The sequence below is a fragment of the Siphateles boraxobius genome, unplaced genomic scaffold, assembly GCF_051911475.1.
Source record: "Siphateles boraxobius isolate OS27281-9 unplaced genomic scaffold, OSU_SipBor_1 55, whole genome shotgun sequence".
Taxonomy (NCBI): Eukaryota; Metazoa; Chordata; class Actinopteri; order Cypriniformes; family Leuciscidae; genus Siphateles; species Siphateles boraxobius.
The window spans coordinates 6,182,851-6,210,746 of NW_027509181.1; the positions used below are offsets into that span (position 1 = coordinate 6,182,851).

The 27,896-nt window shown below is 44.0% G+C and overlaps 1 protein-coding gene across 1 annotated transcript in view; it reads right to left on the reverse strand.

Annotated features, from left to right (window-relative positions):
• The window catches only part of vps35l (VPS35 endosomal protein sorting factor like), a 322,653-nt gene extending 297,373 nt beyond the window's left edge, over positions 1–25,280 (reverse strand). Inside the window, exon 1 of the mRNA XM_077205954.1 lies at positions 25,273–25,280. Within this exon, the coding sequence (XP_077062069.1) occupies positions 25,273–25,274 (2 nt within the window). The 5' untranslated portion in view covers positions 25,275–25,280. The remainder of the gene's footprint in view (positions 1–25,272) is intronic.
• Between the last annotated feature and the right edge of the window lie 2,616 nt (positions 25,281–27,896).

Consider the following 27,896-nt stretch of genomic DNA (forward strand, 5'->3'; position numbering starts at 1 on the left):
GCAGTAAGGCTTACATTCGGGTGCAGAAGTAGCCCCCATATTTTCAATAGCTTTTCCGAAGCTCTCTGTTAGATCTTATTGAACATTTGCAAACTTATTTTCGTCCCACACTTCCTCGATGATTTTCTGCTGATCGATTTTCCATCATCTCAATCTTCAATTCTCGACATACTCAAACAGATTTTTAGCGACGTCGGCGTTCCCCTCTCCGTTGAGGAAACCTCGGGCCCTTCTACTTCTACTTCTAGCCATTTCCCTCCTGTCCGAAAAGTTTTCAAGAATCAGGTCCTTTTTGGAATATTTTTCCTCCCTACATTCCATATCAAAGCGTGACATGCTTTCGCTACTCGGCCACCTAAATTTCGCCATGAGCATCATCCCTCAAGGCAGGGCTTTCATCTCACGGTTGTTAACTGTGGCCTATTCCGTGGAAAAGCTAAGCGATCAGATCCAAAAGACGATTTGCTGTATAACCACAATTATTCACCGTCGCTACTCCGTCTATCGGCTTCGGGGGTTCTTCCAAGGGCAATGGTTCGCAGAAAAATGGCCTAATGACTTTCCTAAAACAGCGTCCGATTGTCATCCATGCTTTACCAGATATATCCTATAGCCGTCGCTAGTGTCATCTGGGGCCCAGAGTAGTCACGTAAACGCATCATGATGTTCTGTGACAACTAAGCCACAGTTGCCATCATTAATAAAGGTAGATCAGCTTGCCATACGATCATGCCTTTCTTGAGACGGTTAATTTGGTTTATCTGTTGTTTTTAACTTTATTATCAAAGCTGAACATATTCCCGGCCACTACAATGTTATTGCTGATGCGCTCTCTCGATTTCGATTTCAGACTTTCAGACAGCTGTGCCCCTCAGCCAATCCGGATCCAACAACCTGCCCTCCCTTAGCAGCCATAACTCTAAATTAAACGATCTGCTTACATCAGCTAGACATTACATTTCTAAAGGTGTCGCTCCCTCTACATTTAAAGCTTATACGTCAGCATGGTCAGCTTTTCTAATGTTTTGCTTCTCCTTCCAAATTCCTGTTTTTCCTATTCTAATTTCGATCGTTTGCTCCTTCCTCGTCTTTAATATGAAAATCGCTGTCTTAAAATGTCTTCTATCCACAGACTCCTCGCCGGTATCCAATTCTACGCGAAATATTATAATTCCAATTTAATGCCGAAACTTCTATTCGCTTACTACTTAAAGGGTTGGCTAAATCTTCCAGTAAAACAACAGATAAACATCTGCCGATTACTCTGCCTTTACTGCAAAGATTAATAAATTCTGTCCGCAAAGGCCTCTTTTCCACGTACCTCAACATTCTACTAGAAGCAGTGTTTTTATCTGCTTTCTATGGTTTTATGCGTCCAGGGGAATTCACCTAAAAAAATAATAAATTCGATCCTGCCCGCAGAATTTCCATTTCCGATCTATACTTTGCACCTAAATTCTTCACACTCTTTCTCAAGCACCCCAAGACTGACGCTCAAGGCTCTGGCGTCACCCTAACACTTTCAAAAATCAATAAAAAAATTTGTCCCTTCACATCTATGGTTAAATTTCTTAAAATCTGCCCTACAACTTCTGCCACTGACTCCCCTCAACCCGCTTTTTGAGGAGGTTGAGATGATAAATTTGATGTGCTCCGCCCCTATCTGTTCGAACCACCTCATAATTGAGATCGCTAACCCGCCCTGTGGCCTCAAACGGTCCTTGCCACTTGGCGAGTAATTTAGAGCTGGAAGTAGGGAGTAATACAAGTACTTTATCTCCCGGTGCAAATTGACGCAGTCTAGCCCCCCTGTTGTACAGCTGACTCTGTCTGCCCTGGGCCTGTAACAAATTCTCCATTGATAGCCGCCCCAAAGTGTGGAGTTTTGTTCTTAGGTCCAAGACATACTGAATTTCCTTTTTACTAGCGGACGGTCCGTCCTCCCAAGTTTCTCTAAGAACGTCCAACACCCCGCGGGGCTGACGCCCAAAGAGAAGCTCAAAGGGGGAAAACTCCGTGGAGGCTTGGGGGACCTCGCATACAGCAAACAAGAGGGGTTCTAGCCACTTATCCCAATTTTTGGCGTCTTCGTGAACGAACTTCCGAATCATGGACTTCAAAGTGCGATTAAATCGTTCCACTAGCCCGTCTGTCTGTGGGTGGTAGACGCGAGTTGAATCGATTTAACGCCCAATAATTCGTAAAGCTCGTTTATAGTTCGTGACATAAACGCCGTGCCCTGATCGCTGAGAATCTCCTTAGGGATTCCCACCAGGGAGATTAACGAGAAGAGCGCGCTTGCAACACTTTTGGCAGAAATGTTACGGAGCGGGACCGCTTCGGGGTACCGCGTTGCGTAATCCACCAGGACTAACGCAAAGCGGTGCCCACGTGCTGACCGTTCTAATGGCCCGATGAGGTCCATACCAATTCGTTCGAAGGGGACCTGCATTAATGGAAGGGGGCACAATGGTGCTTTTGGATTGGCCGGTGGATTCACCAACTGACATTCACGACAAGACGCGCACCACCTGCGCACATTATCGTGAATGCCCGGCCAAAAGAATCGGGCCATGAGACGGTTTAGTGTCGCCGTTTGACCTAAATGCCCGGCCATTGGATTACAGTTAGCCGCCTGAAAAAGCATTTCCCGGCGGCTCTTAGGAACTAACAACTGTGTTGTATCTTCTTTTGATTGGGTGTCTTGGGTCACCCGATACAACTTATCTTTTAAAATAGCAAAGTAGGGGTAAGAGAGTGGTTGGTCTGGGTGGAGTACCTGGGCGTCGATAGAACGGACCTGATCAAACGCACGTTTTAATGTCTCGTCCAGGGACTGCTCCAGGGGAAAATCTCCAAACTGAGATGATTCGTCTGTTGAATGCACAAATTGAAGCTCTTACAAAGAATGTTGAATCACTTGCCAAGGCGAGAAGACAGAAGGTCAGTACAGAGTCATCAACTCCCAGCTGCAGCGAAGGCAACGTCGATGATTGTGTCCCAAATGTAGTAGCAAGGATGTTTCCTCTTGCAGTCATTGCTTTGTGTGTGGTGAGGAAGGACATTGTGCGGTGGGCTGTCTAAGAAGGGAAAAGGGGTCGGGAAACGACCAGTGGCCACTGGGTAGGACACCTGATTCGCCAAATCAAAGACAAAGTCCCTGTGACCAGCTCATTGGAAAGAAAGCCACCCTCAAGCACCACATCCATGGGTTCGCAGTAACCGCTCTACTAGACACAGGAGCACAAGTTAGTATAATCGACTGCAACTGGAAAAGTAAATACTTACCGGATCAAGCTCTGCGACCACTGTCAGAAATAGTTGATGCTGGCGATTTCAATGTCTCAGCTGTTAATGGAGAACCATTGCCATTTGAGGGATGGGTAGAATTGACAGTGAACCTGCCCGGTAATGATGATGCAAGTTTGGCTATTCAAGTGCCTTTCATGTGGAGAAGATGCCATTAGAGCGGCCATTGCTGGGGTTTAATTTGGTCAAGGAGATAATAAGAGGAAAGAAGGACACTGAGCAGGGTCTATGTACTTTTGCAGAACTCCTAAAGATGGCCCTGGAAATCAAAGGCGAACAAGCCAATGGGATAGTGAGCTTCATTCAGGAACAACCCCATGTGAACCCCGGGGCTATTGTCACAGTCAGATACTGATACCGACACAAAGATGTTGTCGTACCACCCGGTTAGGTGACTCATATTAAGTGTGAAGTTCCAGTTGAGTCAAAGCCATGCTTTTTGAAGAATCCAACGTGTTTGCTTGCAGAGATTCTTCAATATGCACCTTCATATTGGGTGCATCCCAAGCTTACAGATGACGATTAACCTGAAGGACGACATCCCTGTTCAGCGAGCTTATGCCTCCATCCCAAAACCCCTATATAAGGAGGTGAAGGAATACGTTCAGGACTTACTAGCTCGAGGGGTACTGCGGCATCATGGACTAAAGTTGAGGCCACAAAATGCAAACTCTTCAAGAGAGAGGTCAGGTATGTGGGAAGACTAGTTTTGGAGGATGGTGTCCGCATCGACCCAAAAGACCTAGAAGCAGTCTTCTCCCTGAAAGACCAAAAGCCCACTACTGTTGGGGATTTAACACGATTGTTGGGGTTCCTCAGCTACTACTGCACCGTCATCCAGGACCTTTCATGGATCACTAAGCCACTGTACGAACTCCTCCGGTCTCTGGAATCAGTAGCCCCTGGGGAGCAGAACAAGTCGGGTAAAACTGAGAAAAGAGGGAACCAGTTACCAGTTACAGCAAATACACTTGTAAGTCTCGTGCCCGCGCACACACGCTCACGCTTACAGGAAGCTTTTCCGCCCGGAGTGCTGCTCGCGCGTCAAAAAGTGAAAAAAGAATGTTCCCCATTCCTTATGATTGGGACATCTCACATAAATCAGCCGGTTTCGGCTTTCAGCGAGCAGCCATTGCCCAGAAACGAGAGAGCGCGCGCCGCGCTTTCGGCTCTGGTTCAGTTTCACAAGCCCACAAATGGCGGCATTCTGAACCCGGAGGCCATTCGCCCCCTAGCGGCTCACATAGCTGCGTGGGAAACTATCCCAGGGATTTCAGAATGGGTGCTGAGCACAATAAAGCAGGGCTATACACTTCAATTCATTCGCCGTCCCCCACGCTTTCAAGCCCGGACCGCAACGATAGTGAATGCGGAAGTGGCACACCTACTTCACGCAGAAATAGCAAAGCTGCGGTGCAAAGGGGCTATAGAAAATGTACCGTATTCTCTGAGCGAGTCAGGTTTTTACAGCCGATATTTTCTCGTACCCAAGAACGACGGATCCTTCAGACCTATCCTAGATCTGAGACATTTGAACAAAGTGCTTGCGAAAAGACCGTTCAAAATGCTTACGACCAGGAAAATCCTTGCGCACGTTCGCCCAAGGGACTGGTTTATTTCTCTACATCTGAAGAATGCCTATTTTCAGATTCAGATAATACCCCGTCACAGGCAATTTTTGAGATTCGCCTTCGACGTTCAGGTATATCAATACACCGTCCTGCCGTTCGGCCTGTCCCTAGCACCCCGTACATTTACGAAGTGCATGGACGCGGCGCTCGCCCCCCTGAGAAGTCAGGGGCTGCGAATAATGAACTATCTGGACAATTGGCTGATATTGGCACAGTAAGAGACAGAACTGCTATCTCACAGAACAGTGCTTCTCAGTCATCTGGAAAGCTTGGGTCTCACGGTCAACTGGACCAAGACCTCATTACTGCCCAGCCAGACGATTTCCTTTTTAGGAATAGAACTGGACTCGGTGACCATGACGGCTCGTTTATCGACACAGCGCGCGCGCCGTGTTCGCCACCTAGCCGCATCCTTCCAGAAGGGCAGCTTTCTCCCTTTGAAAACATTTCAAAAGATGTTGGGCTGTATGGCATCAGCTGCAGTGGTGCTTCAGCTCGGCCTACTGCGCATGCGCCCGCTCCAACGCTGGTGGAATGCTCGCGCGTCCCGCCGAGACTGGGTTTCTGGCGGCCAGAAAATCAGAGTGACTCAGACCTGCATAGCGGCTCTGCAGCCCTGGTTAGTAGCCGACTGGTACCAGCACGGAGTGATGATGGGAACCATCTCTTATCGGAAAGTCATTTCGACAGACGCGTCCAACTCGGGTTGGGGCGCGTTGTTCGATGGCAGACCGGTCTTCGGCCAGTGGTCAGACCAAGAGAAGTGTTTTCACATAAACTGTCTGGAAATGATAGCGGTCGAGAATGCGCTGAAGCGCTTCCTCCCGTTAATACAGGACCAACATGTTCTTGTCTGCTCGGACAACATGTCTGTGGTGTCCTATGTAAACCGTCAGGGCGGTGTCAGATCCAGAAATCTCTGCAATCTGACGGAACGCCTCCTTATTTGGTCTCAGATGCACCTGCGTTCGCTGAGGGCGGCGTATGTGCCTGGCCATTTGAACGACGGCCCAGACAAACTGTCCAGGGACAATGTTCCCCCAGGGGAATGGTCCCTGCACCCCCAAACGGTCCAGAAACTGTGGCGCCTATTCGGCAGAGCGGAAGTCGACTTATTCGCGTCAAAAGACAACGCTCAATGCCCGACATTCTTCTCGAAGGACGAGGACGCGCTGGCCCAGGTTTGGCCCAGCCTCCCGCTGTATGCTTTCCCTCCGGTCTCTCTGTCACCAAAGGTGATCAAGAGAATCAGGGAAACGCGCCACTCGGTGCTCCTCATAGCCTCGCGTTGGGAGAATCAGATTTGGTTCCCGGAACTAGCACGGCTGTCACTTACAGCTCCGTGGCCGATTCCGGTGAGGGCAGATCTCCTCTCTCAGGCTCGCGCCGCGATCTGGCATCCCCATCCAGAGCGCTGGTCTCTGCACGCATGGTTGATCAACGGGTACTCATTGCCCTGCCAGAAGGAGTGATGAACACGATCATGCAGTCTAGAGCTCCTTCCAAGAGAAGGCTCTAGGCGTCTAAATGGTCGGTGTTCTCCGGATGGTGCACCGAGAGAGGTCTGGACCCACGGACATGCGGGGTGGCGCATCTGCTCACCTTCCTACAAGAGCTGTTGGATAAGGGGAGGTCCCCATCCACGCTCAAAGTATACGTGGCGGCCGTGGCAGCGTTCGCAGAATCGACGCACGGCCAGTCACTGGGAAGACATGAGTTGGTCATCCGCTTCCTTAGAGGAGCTAGAAGGATGAACCGCCGTGCCCCTCGTCGGTTCCTATGTGGGATCTTTCATTGGTCCTCGAGGCCCTGAAAGCCTTTCCATTTGAACCACTAGACTCCGTGGGGTTGAAATATCTATCACTGGAAACCGTCTTTCTGACTGCACTGTCATCAGTAAAACGTGTGGGGGACCTGCATGCGCTGTCTGTCAGCGTGTCGTGTCTTGAGTTCGGGCCGAATGACTCTAAAGTCATGCTCAGACCTAGACATGGCTATGTTCCTAAAGTGATGGGCACTCCATTCAGAACGGAAGTTATTTCGCTGTCAGCTCTGCCAGCATCTGACAGCGAAAGTGAGGTGAATCTCCTCTGTCCTGTCAGGGCGCTGAGATTTTACATTACGCGCTCCGCCTCCTTCAGGCGTTCAGAACAGCTTTTTGTTTCGTTTGGTGGGCGCACCAAGGGTCTCGCCTCCTCGAAACAGATTCTGTCCAGATGGATAGTGGATAGCAAATATAGCGTCTGCTTACTCATCATAAGGTCTGCAATGCCCTCTGGGCATCAGGGCTCATTCCACGAGAGGTGTGGCCTCGTCGTGGGCGTGGTCCAGTGGGATTTCTATCCATGACATATGTGTAGCAGCGGGCTGGAGATCTCCGTCTACCTTTGTCAGGTTTTATAACCTAGAAGTTCCTGCCTTACAGGCTAAACTTTTGTCAGTTTGAAGGAGAGGTGGATTCTGCCCAGATCTTCCTGCTCAGATCACTCTCACGTGACTCAACTCTCCTGGTTGAGCTGCACTAGTAGGGTATGTGCCATGTGCCTATACAGACCGGTGCGCTGCTCTGTATTCCCTATGTGTGCTTATGTACAAGTGATGGCCCGCGTGGCTTGCCACCTTAATTTTTCCACTTATGGGGTTCCCCTGAAAGTTTGGGGACCGATGCTGGATGCTTGGTGCGCACGGCGTTGACAAAGTGTTCCCGTAGCGTAAGGTAAACTTACGCAATACGAGAGAACCTCTCATAAGAGAACGATACTCGGTTACTAAACGTAACCTCGGTTCTCTCTAGAGAGGGAACGAGTATTGCGTAACCGGCCGTGCTCGCGCCACGAGCGACTTCGCTTCAGTCGACGAAAAACCAGAGAAGTCAGCCTACAGCCCCTACTTTTATACGCTAAGCCACGCCCATTTTGGCGGGTTGTGATGCTATGAAGGCGCGGGCGCCCTTCATTGGGTGTGACGTCACGCCGGACTCACTGGTAGGCTGCAGCAGTTGCCCGCAGGGGAGCCAATGAGCACGCGAGATGGCCTGCTCTAGGTCTGCTAGCTGCTGCACTGCGTTGAAAATGAATACAAAATTAAGGATAATTTTTTGGCTTCAATATCTCGAGAAGATGAATCTTTCCCGTAGCGTCAGCTAAACTTACGCAATACTCGTTCCCTCTCTAGAGAGAACCGAGGTTATGTTTAGTAACCGAGAATTGTTCTATTAGCAAATTGGAAAGGGTCAAGTTTACCAGTCATTGCCTTGGAGAGTTGCTGACAAACCACTCTCTCCATGCACTTGCAGAGCACAGATGTTAAAGCCACTGGTCTAGTCCTCAAGCTCCTTAGCATGAACCTTTTTTGGTAATGAGATGACTTTCCTTCTAGGCCTGTGGTACGGCATTAAAGTCAAGAGACAGTTAAAAAAAAGTTGTGTCAACACACCCTTCAGCTGAGTTGCACATTCCCTCAGTACCTTGCCCTTTATTCCATCCGGCCCTGATTATGTCTTTTGGGGTTTGACTTGCATTAAATCCTTTTCCACAATCTGTTCCTCAATTATTATGGGGGGAAAGTCAGGATGCTCTGTAGGAGTCCAGTGCTCATCTGAATAGCTATTTTTTAAAACAAACATAAAATGTATTCAATTGGGTAGCAAAACGGTCAGAATCAGTGCACTGGATATTGTGTGCTTCTGATTTCTTCCCATCATATTGTTTAGGCCCCGACAGGCCATCCGTGCATTATCCATTGTAAATGTTTCCTCGACCTTACGTTTATATTCCTGTATGGCCTTCTTCATTTTTTTGGCTTCAATTCTTTCTGTAAAAGTTTTACACCATATTCATTTCCGCTTAAAAATGATTTTTTTTTTTTAAATTTAAACAATGTTTCAGGTCTTTTGTAACACAGGGCTTGTTGTTAGGGTAACAGCTCACACATTTTACAGGAATATAACACATTTGCAACAAACCTTATCCTAAACCTAACCCTATAGTAAGTACATGTACTTAATTAATATTACTCAGTACTTTATAATTACACTGTAACAAGGACACATTAAAATAAAGTGTAACCCACATTTGTAACGATGAGCTTTCAGTTACATTTTACATGTAATATTGAATAACACACTACTGTCAAAATTACAATCAACCTCTTTACATGTGCTTTAGTATATTAGTCAACACAGCAAAATAAGTGTACTTCTTTTAATGAAACAATTTTTAAAAATGTATTTTAAAGTAAATTCTTTAATTTGACCTTATTACAAAGTGCATGTTTTAAAAGTTTATTGAGAAATTTTATGAAAGTGTATTATCTTTAAGTAAACGTGTGGCCTTTTATTTCTTTAATATAGAATTTTATATATTAATATCATTTTAGAAATATACTTTTAGATTTGAGGCACACTGCAAGTGATAAGGCAATCTCAGAATATATTTCCATGAGCAGTGAGAAGTGAAAATTCCTCCAAGATTTTGTTTAATACTGATTATAATTGCTAAAAAGAAAAATGGAAAAACGTGCACTTTTGTACCAAAAACGTACCTACATTTAATTCACACAGTTACCGGCTGAAACAAACACAGAAGGTAGTACAACTCCAAGAACTTTCAAACAAGTTACAGGGTCCGATTATCAATTAATTTCCACATTGTTACTTGCACAATACTACGCTATGACCTCATAACACTTGTAGCATAGTGCATGATTTGTAAACTAATAAAGACTAAGATGTTTGCATCATTTAATATGACTTTTCTGACAACAAACTTGCTTGGTAATTCATGCGGTGTGGCCCGGAGCCCAATGAAACACACAATTCACCATGTCATTGTCCAGATCATTTCAATTCTCATCAAATAGTGTGAGTACAGTCAGATCAATAATATTGTTTAATATTAAGTGTCCCCAACTAAGCAAGCCAGAGTGGCAAGGAACCCAAACTCCATCAGGTAACAGAATGGAGAAAAAAACCTTGGGAGAAACCATTCTCAGTTGGGGGACCAACGAACTAACATGGTGTGATTATGATTCCAGGCTGCATAACAAGTCAGATTGTAGATTGGTATCATTTAATATATTTTTTACAGTTCCCTTTCAAGGGAACTCGAGCTGCGTTTGAGACGCGGTGGGAACGCTCTGCGTGATTACGTCGTGAAGCACGTGTAAAATCAGTCCAATGGAAGCCCGCTACGACATAGATGACGTCATAGACCAGGAAACTATAAAGCAACCCTGAAATCAGACCGCGATAGCTTCTGTACCTTCAGCAAGCGCTCTCTGTATATCTGTCCTTGTCTATTTATTGTTGTCTGTCAAGCCCAATATATATTCATATATCTATCATATAAAAGCAAGATAATAGACGGTGTGTTGTTCCCTGCCCTCGCTATATCATGGGTGGGGACACGCATCAGCTTTTTGTTGCTTGTTTGGGAGTGGAGCATGCCCAGTCAGTCCTCGAGGGGGCTGATTGTGAGCATTGTATGAGTCTATCTATAAAGACGCTCCGCCGATCGTTCTTTGAGGAGGACGGTTCGGTTCGCATTCCCCGGTGCGGGTCCCGCTGCTGCTGTGGCTCAGCGTCGACTTTCATCTTGGGGTTCGCAGATGGATCTAGTAGCGGGGCTTGAGACGGGCCCTGCCCTTTCTCAGCCCTTACCTGCTGGATCCGGTGTCTCTGCCCAGGAAGGAGCCCGCTCTGCGGCTTCTCCTTCCCAGGCTGGGGCACCAATATTGCGGCTATCCAGTTCTGAGGATCTGGATATCGCGAGTATGGGGGATTTTGAGTGTTCGCCAGCTCATACCCCTGCTGATGAGGATCTTATGGAGGTTTTATCTTGTGCTGTAGCTAAATTAAAATATTTTCTGGCCAGCCGATGATGTTGATGTGGTATCTAGAAAAAGTCTGTTAGATGAGCGTTTTCTACCATCTAGATCACGACCTCCTCGTCTGAGGTGTCGAGATCGTGGATCAAAGCGGCATCTTTCAGAGTACATAACCCTCAGACCAGTAATTATAGCAAAATTCAAGGTATTGAGCACTTTGGTTATCTATCTATGCCTCGTGCGGAAGACACACTAGCGAGTTATCTTTCCCCCGAGTCATCTTCTCCTCTGAAAGCCCCGGCGTTACCCACCAAACCTTTAAAAAATACATCTTTGTTGTTGGGTAAAGCGTATTCGGCAGCAGGTCAGGCCGCGGCATGTTTGCACACTATGTCGATTTTCCAAGCGTAACAGGCTAACCTGCTGAGGGACATAGACGATTGTTAGGAAGTTAGTGCTGACGCAATTCGAGAATTGTGTCGCACGACAGATTTATCTCTCCGGGCCACCAAGGAGACGGCCAAGTCTGTGGGCCGCTCTATGGCAGCCTTGGTGGCCACGGAACGTCATTTATGGTTAAATTTATCTGAAATAAAGGATAAAGATAGATCTGTTCTTCTGGACGCACTGCTGTCACCTACAAGTCTGTTCGGCGACGCTATAAATTGTTTCGTCGATAGGTTTCAAGAAAATAAGAAACAAGTGCGTTTCAGAGGTTTCTTCCTCGCCGGTCTAGTGTCCCCGAGGCTGCTCGTGGTTTAAAGTCTGAGCAGCCTCGTCCGTCTACGAGCTCCGCTCACAGAGTTCAGCAAAAACAGAGCGTCGCTGCTCGGGCACCTCCTCAATCTATGGTTCCTGAGTGGCGGTCACAGCCCAAGCCTGTTAGGGGTAGACAAGATCTGAGGACTGTTATCTCTAGGAGAGCTTGGTCTAAGAAGAAGTCCTGACGCCAAGGCTATCAGGCTTCTGAGGGTGGTCCCCTCCAGGGAGGAACGATTCCGAGGAACCGTCCCTCCTTGGCACCCACCGGGGGGCGACTCTCCGAGGAGAGCCGCAGCGTTGCCAATTCGTTTGTTCCCTGCCGGTTCGCCGCTTCAGGGCGCCGAGCTGTCAGCGTCCCCGTGCAATCCTCAGAGGAGGGTTGTAGAACGGTCAGTTCTGTTGTTCCCTGCCGGTTCACCGCTTCAGGGCGCCGAAATGATTGTTCAATCAAATCCAGAGGCCAGTCTCGAGAGACTGGTTCCCTTATCGGAATTTCTGGCAGCGTGGAAACTTCTGCCCAATATTTCTCTATGGGTCCTAGAAAAAGGTTACAGAATTCAGTTCAGTTCTCGTCCGCCCAGATTTCAAGGGTCCTCCCCACGGTGGTGGACTCACAGCAGGCTCTGGTTATGGAGCAAGAAGCACTGACACTTCTTCGAAAAGGAGCTATAGAAAGGGTTTCTCCTCCCAGCAGAGAGTCAGGGTTTTATAGCCGTTACTTCATTGTTCCAAAGAAAGATGGAGGGTTGCGTCCTATTCTAGATCTGCACCAGTTAAACAGCAGAGTTCAGAAACTCAAGTTCAGAATGCTTACACTCTAACAGATTGTATCACAGATTCAGTCCGAGGACTGCTTTGTTACAATAGACTTGAAGGACTCGTACTTGACGTTCCACGAACTACAGGTAGAGGTGGTGGTATCATAGTTGTTTACAAACTGCAATACAAGATTCATCCAGTGTCCATTTCTCCTCCTAACACTTTTGAATGTCTTGTTTTAAATGTGTTTGATACTCACTCAGCTCTCCATTCTGTTATGGTCACTATCTATCGACCTCCTAAACTGAATAAGGACTTTCTGTCTGAGTTTGCTGATCTTCTTTCTATATTGATTGTCAGATTTAAGAGAATTTTGATTCTGGGTGATTTTAACATACATGTAGATCAGAAAGCCTGTCTCTTGGCCAAGGACTTTCTATCACTCTTGGACTGTTTTAATTTATCTCAGTTTGTAAATGTCCCCACTCACTGTAAAGGACACACGTTAGATTTAATTATTGCAAATGATTTATTTCTTTCTAATCTCTCTGTTGTGGATGTTGGACTTTCTGATCATCTAGCCATCTTCTTTAACATTGAGACATTTCATTCTAGTAGAGAGACTTCACGAACTATTTCATTCCGTAAATGGCAATCAATTGATCATGTTACCTTTGCAAACTCGATTGTCTCTTCTTTAGATGACATGTCTTCTGCTCTTCTTGAGGATAAAATTTCAGTATTTAATAATGTTCTTACAGCCAACTTGGACACCTTTGCACCCATAAAAACACGTAATGTTTCTTTTGCACAGTCAGCCCCCTGGTATAATGGTGATTTACGTATACAGAAGGCTGTGTGTCGAAAATTAGAGCGAAAATGGCGTTACTCTGGTTTAAATGTGTTCCACCAGGCCTGGAAAAATTCCTTGTCAAACTACAGAGTAGCCATTGAAACTGCAAGATCTGGCTATTTCTCAAACATTATTGAGAATAATCAAAGAAATCCCAGGAAGCTCTTTCATACAATTAACAGTCTACTCAAAGCAGATAGTGTCAGTTTTTTGACTTCATCTGACTGGCTGTGTAATGAGTTTCTCAAATCTTTCAGTGAAAAAATCAACAATATTCGCACAAATATTCATACCTTGCCGTCTGCTGATCTTTCAGTTATTACTCCTAGTTTCTCTGGCACTCCTTTATCCAAATTCACTTTAGTACAATCTGAGATGCTCTGCAACCAGGTTTCTAGTATGAAAGCTACCACTTGCATACTTGATCCTATGCCTGGTAGCCTGTATAAATCCTGCTTTGGTTCTTTATGTCCCTCAGTTCTTGCAATAATAAATGACTCTTTATCATCTGGGGAGGTGCCAGCAGCACTTAAAACTGCTGCGGTTATTCCGGTTTTAAAAAAGCTAAATTCTGAGGTGAAAAATTTGTCAAATTATCGCCCAATCTCAAATCTCTCATTTCTGTCAAAAATCGTGGAGGGTGTGGTCGCAGCACAATTAAACAAGCACTTAATTGAAAATAAACTATTTGAGCCTCATCAATCAGGATTTCGAAAATTGCACAGCACTGAGACTGCATTGGTGAAAGTCGCTAATGACTTACTAATTGCCTCTGACTCCGGCTCCACGTCTATTCTCATTGTCTTGGATCTCAGTTTAGCCTTTGACACTATTGAACATGCCCTATTACTCAATCGCCTCGAACATGTTTTTGGTTTATCAGAGACTGTTCTTGACTGGTTCAAGTCCTATTTCACTGACCGCAGTCAATTTGTTTTTATGGGTGGTTATAGGTCCAAAGTTGGCTCTGTTCATACGGGTGTTCCTCAAGGATCAGTCTTGGGTCCTTTACTCTTTAGTATGTACATCTATCCACTTGGTCAATTACTACATTCTCTCAACCTTAACTATCACTGTTATGCTGACGATACACAGATTTATATACATACTAGACCGGGTCAGCAAGTGAACGTTGGGCATCTTTCTAACTGTATTGCTGAGATAAAGACTTGGATGTCCAATAATTTTCTGTCACTAAACGGCTCAAAAACAGAAGTCATGCTCATTGGATCTCCTCATCAACTGCGAAAGGTTGGGTCCCCTACTCTATCTGTTGATGGCGTTGCATTGGAGTTTAAGACCAAATTAAAAAATCTGGGTGTCATATTTGACGCCACACTGTCATTTGAGCCTTTTATCCAAAATACAGTTAAAACATCATTTTATCACCTCAGAAATATAGCCCGGCTACGTCCCATGCTGTCCTTCTCGGTAGCTGAGAAGTTGATAAACTCTTTTGTCTTCTCGCGCATTGACTACTGCAATGGTCTTCTAGCTGGGGTATCTAAATCATCATTGGATAAATTGCAATATCTTCAAAATTCAGCTGCTAGAGTACTGTCTGGGGTCAGGGCATGGGACCATATAACCCCGGTGTTGGAGTGCCTGCACTGGCTACCTGTTAGGTACCGTATTGATTTTAAAATCCTTATGCTGGCCTATAAATCTCTGCACAATCTGGCACCTCAGTATTTGACTAACTTATTAATCCCTTACTTACCACGTCGCAATCTGCGCTCCTCGCAGAGTGGTCTTTTGGTTGTTCCGAAGGCACGGCTTCATACGTGGGGTGACCGAGCATTTTCTGTCTATGCTCCTAAGCTCTGGAATTCTCTTCCGGCCGACATCAGGGAAGCAAAAACTTTAGTGACTTTTAAATCTCTTCTTAAAACATTTTATTTTAGGATTGCTTTTACATGATCATAATGTTATGTGTTTATTTTTTGTATTTACATTGTCTTACTCTGCTGTTATGTCTGTCTGTAAAGCGCTTTGAGAAAGCTACTTTTAAAGGCGCTATACAAAATAAATATATTATTATTATTATTATTACTTCCATGTATCTATCCATCCTCATCACAGGAGGTTCCTGAGGTTCGCTTTCGGGGGCGAAGCATACCAATATCGGGTTCTTCCATTTGGCCTAGGTTTATCTCCCCGCACTTTTACAAAATGTGTGGATGCAGCTCTAGCTCCATTGAGACTTCAGGGTATCCGCATATTAAATAACATCGACGATTGGTTGATTTTAGCTCAGTCAGAGCAGGTGGCAGTTCAGCATCGAGATGCTGTTCTGTCCCACATAAAGAGTTTGGGGTTGCGGCTCAACACCAAAAAGAGTGTGCTCCTTCCTGCTCAGAGGACCACTTTTCTAGGTGTAATTTGGGATTCGACCACAATGCAGGCACGCCTGTCTCCTGCTCGTATTTCTGCGAATCCTCACAGCCGCGAAGAATGTGAAACTAGGCCAGTCACTCACTGTGAAACAGTTTGCGAGACTGTTGGGTCTCATGGCAGCTGTGTCCAACGTTATTACTTTTGGCCTTCTGTACATGAGACTCCTGCAGTGGTGCCTCAGGACCAAGGGGTTTTCTCCGAGGGGAAATCCGTTCCGCAGGATCACGGTCACACGGCTATGCCTTTGTGCCTTGGTCATGTGGAAGAAACCTTGGTTCCTCTCCCAGGGCCCAGTGTTGGGGGCTCCTTGTCGACGCGTCACGCTTTCGACGGATGCTTCCCTCACGGGATGGGGGGCGGTCATGAGTGGCCGCTCGGCGCAAGGTCTTTGGCAGGACCATCAATGTTCCTGGCACATAAATCGTTTGGAGTTGATGGCGGTATTTCGAGCACTCAAATATTTCCTGCCAGACCTGAGAGGCCATCATGTGTTGGTCCGCACAGACAACACTTCGGTGGTTTCCTATATCAACCATCAGGGGGGTCTGAGGTCGCGTCATCTTTGCAGATTGGCCCATCAGATCCTCCTATGGGCCCAGGGGAAGTTATTGTCGCTCAAGGCGGTATATATTCCGGGGCGTCAGAATTTGGGAGCAGATATTCTGTCGAGACAGGGGCTGAGGCCCGGGGAGTGGAGACTTCACCCCGAAGTGGTGGAGCTCCTGTGGGAAGAGTTTGGTCGTGCTCAGGTAGACCTTTTTGCATCATCAGATTCAACCCATTGTCCCATGTGGTTCTCTCTAACGCACCCAGCTCCTCTCGGTCTGGATGCGATGGTGCAGGTGTGGCCGAGGCTGCACCTGTACGGCTTTCCCCCGATATCTATGCTTCCGAGGGTTCTGGAGAGGGTTCGCCGAGAAGGGGCTCGTCTGCTACTAGTAGCCCCTTATTGGCCGACCCGAGTTTGGTTCTCGGACTTGGTGTCTCTTCTGGACGGCTCCCCCTTGGAGATCCCACTCAGTGTGGACCTCCTGTCCCAGGCCGGGGGCACGATATTTCACCCTCGGCCGGAGTTGTGGAAACTGTGGGCCTGGCCTCTGAGGAGAATTGGTGAATTACAAGCTCTGTCGGTTGCTCCTTCATGTCTGGAATTTGCACCTGGTATGGTGAAGGCATTTCTCTACCCCAGGCCGGGTTATATTCCTAAGGTCCCACTGAATGTTGGGGGCCCAATAGTGCTGCAGGCCTTTTATCCTCCACCCTTTAATACCCCTGACCAGGAACAGCTTAACCTGTTATGTCCAGTCCGGGCTTTAGATGCCTACGTTCACAGAGCTGCCCTGTGGCGTAAATCTGAGCAACTATTTGTTTGTTTTGGGTCACTCAAGAGAGGATGCCCTGCATTTAACCAGGTTATGAGTAAATGGATGGTCGAGGCTATTTCATTGGCTTATGAAGCGGCCGGACAGCCCTTCACCTATGGCTGTGCGGGTCCATTCTACTCGGAGTATGGCGGCCTCTATGGCCTTAATTTCGGGAGTTTCCCTTCTTGACGTGTGTAATGCAGCAGGATGGTCCTCTCTGCATACATTTGTCAGGTTTATGACCTTGACCTCTCCACTCCTGGGGCGAGGTTGCTTGCTTCTTAGTGTGATAACACTATCAGGGAACCAGGGTTACATACGTAACCTGAGACGTTCCCTTTCAAGGGAACTCGAGCTGCGTTTGAGACGCGATGGGAACCCCATACCCACTAAGCCATAGTGACAAATGCCCGTTCTGTGTCAAGTCCTGCGGATTCATCATAGGTCGGTGCAGAGAACTTGTCTTGTTCTCGTGGTCTTTGCTGAGGATCTGTATTGATGGCTGACGTGTCAACAAGGTCTTCATAATCTTTCAGGGAATGGTCTAATTGACATGGTCTCTGCTGATATTCAGGGCTGCGTTGTGGTTGTGTCTAGGTGCAGGTCCACCATCTGATCTGGAAACGGACCAGGGGCCTGTTTCAATAAGGTGGTTCAACCAACTCTGAGTTAAAACTTAAACTCTGAGTTGACTTACCCTGAGATGGGAAACTCTGAGTTTTCGGTTTCAGAACAGCTGAATTGAGCTAGTTGAATCAACTCTGAGTAGGTTGATCCATGATCAATGGAGCTTCGAAATTACGATTCACCATGGCAACAGCACCCGACAAAAAGACGTCCACATGTTCCGAGTCAATACACAAGTATAATTCTCATTCACTTTTATATTATCAGGTAAAAAACTGACAGAAAGGTAAGTTATTGAACTAATACTCATTTTCATAGTATCCCACAGGCAAAAAAACAAAACATGAAAAATAAACATGAACAATAAATTCATGAGTCATCTGTTAAATATCTAAACATAAAAGGCCCATGGCTGTAGGCTACAAGACTTTACAAACAATTGACATTTTAAATAAATATAATTCAGTGTCTATTTAAATTTGCAGCAGCTGTTTCCACATAATATAATGCTTCTTTCACATAATTAAATGTTCTCTAATCCAACCTGTTACATTTTTTTAATTAGGCTAATGAAATTAACATTTGACTTCTACTGGGCCAACAGCAAGAAGGCATAGGCTGGACCTGCACCATCACTGATAGATGAAGAGGAGATACACAATATTGGAAGAATTATTAGGTTACTTATATTATTAGGTTTACTTATAATAATTATATTATTACTTATTATTAGGTTATCTAATTATTAGGTTACTTTCAGAGGTCACAGCAAGATGTTATCAAATGGATGTCATTTATCAGATTAGCCTCATTTAAACCGATTTCTCCACCACCGTCCTGCAATCCTGTGAAACTTCTCTTTGATGGATCTCATGAGTTTGTGTGCAGGAAACAACACAAAAACTCTCAGAAAGAGCGTGAGAGCGAGGCACATTTTCCTTCCCGCTCTGATACAGCAGCTTTACTAATGTGCTCTCTCCGATGTTATATAGAAAAATGTGCAATGAATAATCGCCCTGCTTTTCTTACTTAGCATTTTTGTCTTGTTGTTTCCAGTCAAAATATCTAAAGATTATTAAATCAAAATGCATTTACTAAAATAAAAACTCTGGGTTTATATAAGAAAACATGTTCTTGACCAGGTTAGGTTCACAGAGTAAGTTACCATGGTAACTGACTCTGAGTATTAGTTACCCCTCTTTCAGAAACGGGCTTGACTAACTCTGCTTTCTCGGGTTTGACATACCTCACATTCTGAAACGGAAAACCCAGAGTTTGCTTCATTTCAGTGTTAACATACTCAGAGTTTTCACTTAACCTCCTTTCTGAAACAGGCCCCAGATCTGGCTGACTACAGTAACCTTGGAATAAGGATGAGACAGGCAGACTTATTGTCACGATCACCAGATGGAGTGCGGCTCTCCAGCTGGTCATCATGACACTGTGCCATTCTTCTTAAGATGGAACAAGTACATTTGTTGTTATGGGAAGTGTTCCGGTGTCAGTTGACCTACTTAATGCAGATACAATCCTTTGGACGGACTTGAATTTATAGAAGGACAAGGTTTGATCCATGAATGGGAAAGTGACAGATACACTATAAAGGCACCACAGTAGTGGCAGAAGTGTGAATGTCTGGAAGTCGATTTCAAAACTTTGCACAAGAGATCAGCTGCATAGCAAAATAACCAGACTAAACATTTCACACATACCAAACACCACACTGAACAAAAAGTATTGACATTAGTAACTATAAGTAATCATGAGATGAAATTTCACCATATATCTTTATATCTACGGATGTCATATTGTGAACAATTCATACGTGCATGTTTCATTTTTTTTTTTTACGTCTTATGTTTAATCAAAATGTCATCACTGGACCTTCTGGTGAAAACGACAGACTTCTCTTTGGTGACATATGCAAGACTTCTCCAATCATTTAGTCTGCTTAAACCCAACTTCCATATCTCAAAATCCAATCAACAACCAATGTATAAATCCAAGTCCCTGCCCAATATTTTTTTTCTTCTTTTTCAATACTTTATGAGACTCAGAACTATACAGTATTGAGACAGTAGCTCAGCTGAAAAAAAAACCCAGTAAAAACAGTGCAGTTTTTCCAGTAACAAGCTAAGTAGCAATGTAGTATGATTATATTACAAACATAGCCTTGCAACCAGGCAAGAAATTAGAATGCGTCTTTATCTCAGTGATTATTTAGAGAACTGTTTAAAACGATTCACAGATTCATCACCACTGATGAATCCTCAAACATTTTTCTGCCTTTTTTGTCACACCAGCATAAATAGTGATAATAGCTACAGTATGTTTTATTTATTTATATAAATGAATAATTTGGATTTATTTGTTAAGCATTTAAGTGTAATTTATGTGAACTGATACATCTAATTTACTGTGACTCTAAATTATGTCCTCATTGTTTCAGTAATTTGATTTAAAAAAAAAGTTTTATAGATTGTTTATATAGGATAGCTTCATGGCAATTAACTACATAGGTTGTAGTGTACCTAACTACTTCTAGTCTAACTACTTTTAAATGATTAATAACTTGTAGTTTGGTATTCTACAGTTTCAAAGTAGCTTCACTGACACTGATGAAGAGACTGATGTGATTTGTGAAAGGCATTCCATAGGCTGCTGCAGACATCTTTGAGTACAGATTCTTACTGGGTCTGTATATACATTTTAAGACATACACAGTGCCAGGAAGATGGCTCATAAAAGCATAAAAGCACAATGGAGATCGCTGATGTGGAAAGGGATTGTGGGTAAGCCTCTGTCATCAGTCAACACCTAGCAGCCCAGCGTCAGTGCCTGGAGATACAGAGTAGCTTTGTACTGCCCCCAATTTGCAAACTACTTAGTAGCACAAACACGCATAAAAGCAAAATACTTTTATCACAGGCCGCATAAAAGAAGCCAGGCGCTGATGTTTAGAAGCATCATAGCCAGACATGTGATGTTATGCTTTTAGACCAGCATAAAGGCTAATTAGCATCTTGAGCGTTTGTGACAATTCTTTCTGCCAAATTTGTCGTTCTCCTGGGAGAATGTTAAGGGTTAAATTTGTCTAACCTTCACATCTGGGAGCCATTTAAAACATTCCACAAGACTTACCACATTTTTTCAGATGGACAAGATCCCGCGAAAGACTTGGCTGTCATAGGGGTTGATGGGCGGAGGAGGAGGAGAACGGAAAGCTAAAACTGAAACTATATTATGGTTACTCCTCCGCACAGGTGGGTGGTGGGAGATATAGAAGATTGATATACTGTAGAGATCGGTGATGTGTATATGTGTGTGATAGTATGCTGGTATGCTATCTCAAAGATATTATAGAGTCTGTCTGGTTTTCCTATGGCTTGCCTCTCTAACCACCTCCAGCCTTTGCTCTGATACAGATCTGTGCTGTATATTCAGACCATTTCAGCTTTGAATCAAATGCAACACACTAGTGGAGCAACATACCGGTCTGATCCATGTTTTCCCATTATTTGTCACTTACTTTATAGCTCACTGGAAAGATGCTATACACATACACACAGCGGTAATCATGAGTGTAATTTTGCATTGAGAACAGTGGTGCCAGAACTAGTCAAGGTGTGTGCTGGATGTGCTGGTTGTGATTATGCATTTTAATCAGGCTTGGAATACATTTGTATTCTTACTTTTAAACACAAATTCTCACAACAAATTCTGCCTAATTCACAACACATGCGTACGCACATGAATAAGCAAAATCGTTGAGCAATCGCAATTGTGCCATCCTCAAAACCAGTCCAAACACAATAAACAGATTTTAAACAGACCCAGATTACAGACCTCTTATTTGCTAGCACATAATCATACCCTATCTCCATTTTTTTTATGAAGGAACCTCACAGCTTGAGCTATAATGCACCATTTCTTAAGGTGCGATCACATTTAATATTCAGCAAATTTTTGCTGCCCTAATATAGCAATTTTATTAGAAATATACGCAATTGTGAATTTTACGTGAGGGCAACAGGTTCAAGTTGGTTATGAGGCATTTATTATGTAGTACGTCAATGCACTAATATACTTGTAAGTGTACTATTTCAGTACTACTTGGGACTAAATCGGCCCACTTTTTATTAAATAAAATTATACTTATAAGTACACAGTTGTACACTTATTTAAGTGTAACAGTTGTAAAGATTTTTGTATGTACTGCAACTAAATAATAAGTATACTAGTAGTTTAATTCTAGTATACCTTAAAGTACCTTAAATACCTTAAAGTAAACTTACTAAACTGGTAGCATACTTAGAGTATACTTCAAAGTTGTCACGGCTCATAGCAAGGAAGACCAAGATTAAAGTAATTCAAACACTTTCTTTAATTATAGATATACGGGAACAGGCAAATAGGAGAGACAGCGTGTGAAACACAAACAATACCGGACCATGAACAGAATACAGGCAGGAACTTAAATACACAGTGATGATTAGCACAAACGACAGGCAGCTGTGAGGAAGGTGATCAGTTTCCATGGTAACAGATTAGTGGCGGGAAACAGACAGGGAAACACAAGTGAGGAATTGAAACCAAATGAAGGTCTTAGAACATAACATAATCGTGACAAAAGTGTACTTTCATAAACTAAAAAAATTGTGTGTGTAAACCTTACTTCCCTGGCCTCAAGTGTCACGGGTGGTCAAGTAAAGTCAAGTCAAGTCAAGTCAAGTCAAGTCACCTTTATTTATATAGCACTTTTAACAATACAGATTGTTTCAAAGCAGCTTTACAATTACAATAGGAAATTAATGTAACAGGGAGTGTTTTGACTTTACAGCAGGTCTAGAATAAAGTTATTGTCCAGTCACTAACAATGTAATATTAGTCACTAATATTATATAAAAGCTTCAGGTTAACCACATTTAAAATATCGTTTTTAAGTGGGTCACCCCAACGAACTGTGTAATTTATTGGCCCCATTTTTATTATTATTTCAGCTGGTCCCTCCCACTTGGACGCTAGCTTAGCAGAGTATTTATTCGAGGCAGACAAGAGGGGATGTGTTTTTATCCAGACTAGATCGCCTGGCTGAAACTGTGCATCTTTCCGTTGGGCATTGTAATATCTAGCTTGTCTGGCTTGTTGTGCACCCACTCTGAGTTTTACCTCCTCTGCCATGATGTTCTGTCTTTCCAATTGTTCCAATTGTTTGTGGCTTGGTCTGGTGCAAGGTTCTGCATGGATTATAGTAGGAGGCTTAACAGCAAGACCAATCCCGGACGCTCATCCAATGCTGCTTATTCATGACATCTTGAAATCCATGGATGGTCCCACCTGGTTCAGCACATTGGATTTGCAGTCCGGATACTGGCAGGTGGATATGGAGGAAGGGAGTAAAGAGAAAACAGCATTCATCACCAACCAGAGGCTATTCCAATTCCGCTCCAGCCGCAGCCACCTTCCAGAGGCTTATGGAGAAGGTAGTAACAGAATTAAGAGGAAAATTCTGTTTTGTATAATAGTGACTAATAAAATTTTCACGTTTAGTCACTTGGTTTAATTTGTTTGTCCTAAATGTTGTATTTCGCCCTTCTGTATGTGTCCTTGACCTCAGACCCCGTGATCGCGAGACCTTTCTCGTGACCTCACGGCACATGGGACCACATTACCAAACAGGAACTAGATGGTGGTGTTTTACCATATAAGGAACCAGCTTACCGGAGTTCAAAAGATTTTGGAAATCTCATTCATAAAAGACAAGGGACCGATCGATCAGGGATTACCTGTTTTGCTGGCTGTTTTGACTGCATGTTGCCATTCCATTGAGGAGTACATCTGTATCTTGTATTGCTGGATTACTTTCCTGGAGGACTTTAACAGTCAGAAACTTTCATGAGACTGCTTATCTTTTCTCCATACCACCGGTGAGTCTGATCTGGACTTTGCACCTAGCGCGCCGCACGCTGGACTTAAGGAGTTATCACACACACACGCACACACAATATTTAAACACTGTGAAATTGGAAATTGTATTTTGTAAATTGTTTTGTTTAATACACTTGGGTTTTCTGCTGAACTATTTGTGTTGACATTTTGTGGCACTGTCATATAAGAGACATGTTTTACTGCTCTATTCCGTGCAAGTATTTTATGTATAATAGAGTTTTAATTGGTCTACATGTTCCTTAGTCCATTTTATTCCTCTTAACATTTTAAGTGTGTATGTCTGTTTGTATGAAATGTATGGTTGGCCTGTCATGTGAGGGATCACATGACAGGAAGCAGTAACCACACTTGTATAAAGAGAGCAGCATGGCAAACAAACAGGAGCACAATAGGTACCAATAATTTTTCTGGAATGTGGAGTTACCACGGACTCACCTTTCCAGATTGGGATGCCTCAACACACAAGGATTCTTATGGACTGTTTTAGGGTATGGTGTGATGGACTCTATGCTTTTAACAGCCTGAGCTTTCCTGGTTTTATTGTGCTGTTTTAAAGTCTCTTGTGAAGATTGTAAATACCACGTTCTTATCCACTTTAACCTCAGTTTTGTCTCATTCTTTTAACACCCAATTCCTCACACAGTACAATCTGACCCATTTTAACTTTTGTAATCTCAACCTAATTGGCTGAACTTTACAAAGTATGTTTTTGATTGATTCACTTCCATTGCAAGATCATTAGTTATTGACTTAGGGACCGCTTACACGACATTGTTCTAACTGAAAACAGAAAACTTTTAATGCGTTCTGGCCTTTCATTTGCATGACAACGGTGTTTGGGGACTTGAGAACGCAAACTTTGAAATAGGTTCCACGGTGCAAGTTTTGAAAAATGTTCAAAAGCGTTATCATCTCCGTGTAAACTTCAAAAACGTGAATCTGTGTGGATGGTGGCTGCATGACAATGAAGACAATTGAAGAGATAATCTGATAATTAATCTGCTCTAATCTGATAATCAACTAAACGAACTGGAGAATAACAAGGAGGAAAAACAACCACGAACACACTGACATCAAACAATGCGAGACAAGGAACTAACTGAAACACAGTGCTTATAGTTGTAATCCAAATTATTCAACCCCCATTGCAAATCAGGTTTATTGGCAAAATTACAGACTTTCAGCTGTTTGCTATTAACAAATCACACAGAAGTAATTGAAATAGCTCAACACGACAAATATTTCAAGTGTTTTCCACAAATACAACAGAAAATGCAACTTTTAATGACTTTTGTGGTCTCAAAATTATTCAAACCCTTCATGGCAAGCATCTTCAGTACTTAGTAGAACATCCCTTTGCTGTTCTGACCTGCTGTAAACGAGATGTATAACCAGACACCAGCTTCTGCCATTTTTTTCTGATGATTCTTAGCCTATTCCTCATGAGCAATGGCCTATATTCCTGGGTTTGTGTGCTGCAACTGCCTTCTTCAAATCCCACCAGAGATTTTCTATGGTGTTCCAAGTCAGGTGACTGTGATGGCCACTGTAGAATCTACCAGGACTTCTTCTGTAACCAAACCTTGGTGGAATTTGAGGTATGCTTGGGATCATTGTCCTGTTGGACGGTCCAATGGTGCCCAAGCTCAAATTACTTCACTGACGGCATGGCGTTTTCTCCTAGGATATCCTGATACTTCAACAAATCCATCTTTACTTCTACACGCTGCAGGTTTCCAGTGCCAGAGGATGCAAAGCAGTTTGGGGAAAACAAGGAAGCTAATTAACAAGACACATCTGAACTGAAGACTCTAATCAATCTGTGACCATAGAAACAAACAGGTGGGGAAACTGAGGGAACAGAACTAATTAACAAACTAGAAGCAATGACAAAATGGAACTTGACAAGGAAACTGAATCAAACAGTAATTCAATACAATAAACATGACAAAAACCCAAAACGTGGGATGGGGATACACTACAATTATTTAACTAATAAGTATGTCTATAAATTCACTTGTAATATAGTTGCAGTACTAATGAAAAATTTAGTTTTCTGGTCATCATAGAGACATCTCATATTGCTACGTCTATACCCCCAGTGTTAGGAACAAATGAGCAGCGGGACTGCCCAACTTGTTTTTCTGCCCATATCAAGGATGATAAAACTGCCTCTTTACCCAGTGTACTAGAGGGGCACTAGATGATACATGGGGACACAATAGCGGAAATGCCAAAGCTCTTTATCAATCCCCGCTATTTATATGACACAGGGGAAGAGCATCAATATCAACTCCATCCTCTTAGTACTGGAACAGGTTCCTCTGTTCCTCCCATTCTGCACTAGAAAGGGCGGCAGGTAGAAGATTAGGATGTGAGAGTGATAAAGCCCAATCTCTGCACCTTCACCACCAATGACACAAGAGAAGCATATTCATTTGACCTCCATAGCGCAAGCATTCTGAAGAGACAAATAAGGGAGTAAATTGTATCAATCACTCTACATCCTTACAACAACCTAGCTTTACTGCTGAGGAGACACAAAGATTCAAAAGACATAAGGTTAGACGCCAAAAGAGGAACCTAGGGGTTTGGCTTTCTTTGCATCTTGGCTGAATTTACTACCCGAAGATTCTCTTACAGCTTTACATGGTCACCACCTTGAGCCCAGACTCCTCTGAGGCGAAGCACAGGCAGCGACACTCTCCTTCTGACCCTGTCTCCAGCTAGGACCATTAACAGGGCCAGCAGAGTGGGATATCTTATATCTTATATCGCTCAAACATCGCTGACTTAACCTTCGCCTCCCAAAACCTTTGGACCATGGAAGGTGATAGCGGCATTAAGAAGGAAAGCTCTCTCATTTTTCTTGAGCCCCGATAGGTTAAGCCATAGATGCCTCTCCGTGGCAACCATTTCAGCAATTGGCCTTACAGCACAGGCCACCTGCTTGGTGGCACACAGGGAAAGGTCTGTCGCACGACAGAGATTCAGGACTGCGTCTGGAGATAATACCTTGGCTTGATCGAGATCCTTTAACAAGTCGGCCTGGTAGGCTTGCAACACCAACATGGAGTGAAAAGCCCCCCCAGCCTTGCCTGCCACCACATAAGCTTTGCTAACAAGCCTAAATGTAGTCTGGGATGGCTTCGATGGAAATGCTGAAGCCTTCCATGAGGATGCCGCACTGGGAGAAAGATAGCTCACAGACAAAACTTCGATCCAGGGCATATGCATATACCAATGTTCAGCCAGCCTCTTCACGTTTAAATAACTGGTTGCCGAAGGGGAGTTAACACGAGCTGCGTACAACTTTTCCTACGACCTCACCACCTCCTTATGGAGATCAGGAAGAAATGGAAGACGCACTGCAGTGGTACGCTTATGACCCGCGAGGAATTGCTCAAAGAAGCTGATGACGTTTTGTCTAGGCGTTCTTTTACAGCTAGCAGGTGAAACTGTGACGTCACCTGACTGCGGATGCCAATCAAGATTGGTGTTTATCACACATGCTTCAGACACCGGCTCACGTAAAACGTTCCTATAGTGTCATTGTCATGATGCAGTGTAAAGTTCCACTCCGAAAGGGAACTGTGGTAACACACCATCACAGTCTGTACTGTAAAAAGTACTGATATTTTACTACAAACAAAGCAAATTATACAGAATATTTAAAAGAATCGTTGCAACTAACCTGACAACTAATAAACTGTGGCAAATCCAGCGATTTAGTTCATCCAATGTGCTTGTTGTATCAGGTTAGTACTTTGTGAATATGGATTTTGTTTCCAGGCAGTTTCAGAAAGTGCACCTGGAAGTTGCATTAACCCGGCTAATCAAACTGGAGCTTATAGTTTCTGTCATATTTGTGTGTAATACAGTACATAAATCAGATTTCGCTCTGTTGGTTTCTCTTGCTTCTAATGCAATCACAGACAGGCGGTCACACGGATTGACGGCAAGGCAACACAGGTTGGCGTCTGTCGGAATGGACTGATTAAGAGTTATATACTGTCTTCTCTTCCAGGGTCTGGAGAGTTTGTCCATTCTAGGAAGAGGACAGTAAGGTGGGGAGGGCGTCTCTTGGGCACCATTCTGATTTCAGACAGTATGATCCATGTTACTGACACTTTATTTGTCCACTTGGCACCAACATGTTAGCTAAGATACCGAAAATGTTTTTCTTGGGAGGGTCACATCTTTGGCTGTGAGAAGCAGAAATTGTGCTCTGTGGATGTTGATTGGGTGCTCTAATGTTACTCCCAAAATAGGTCTGGGCAGAGACCTGTAGTAGAAACCATCCAACATGATAACAAGGGTGTTCAGAAACACCTGCTGTGATCATACCAGGTAACCAGTATAATTCAGATTCAATTCCTGTTCCACATTATTTACCCCCATACACAGACACATATACAG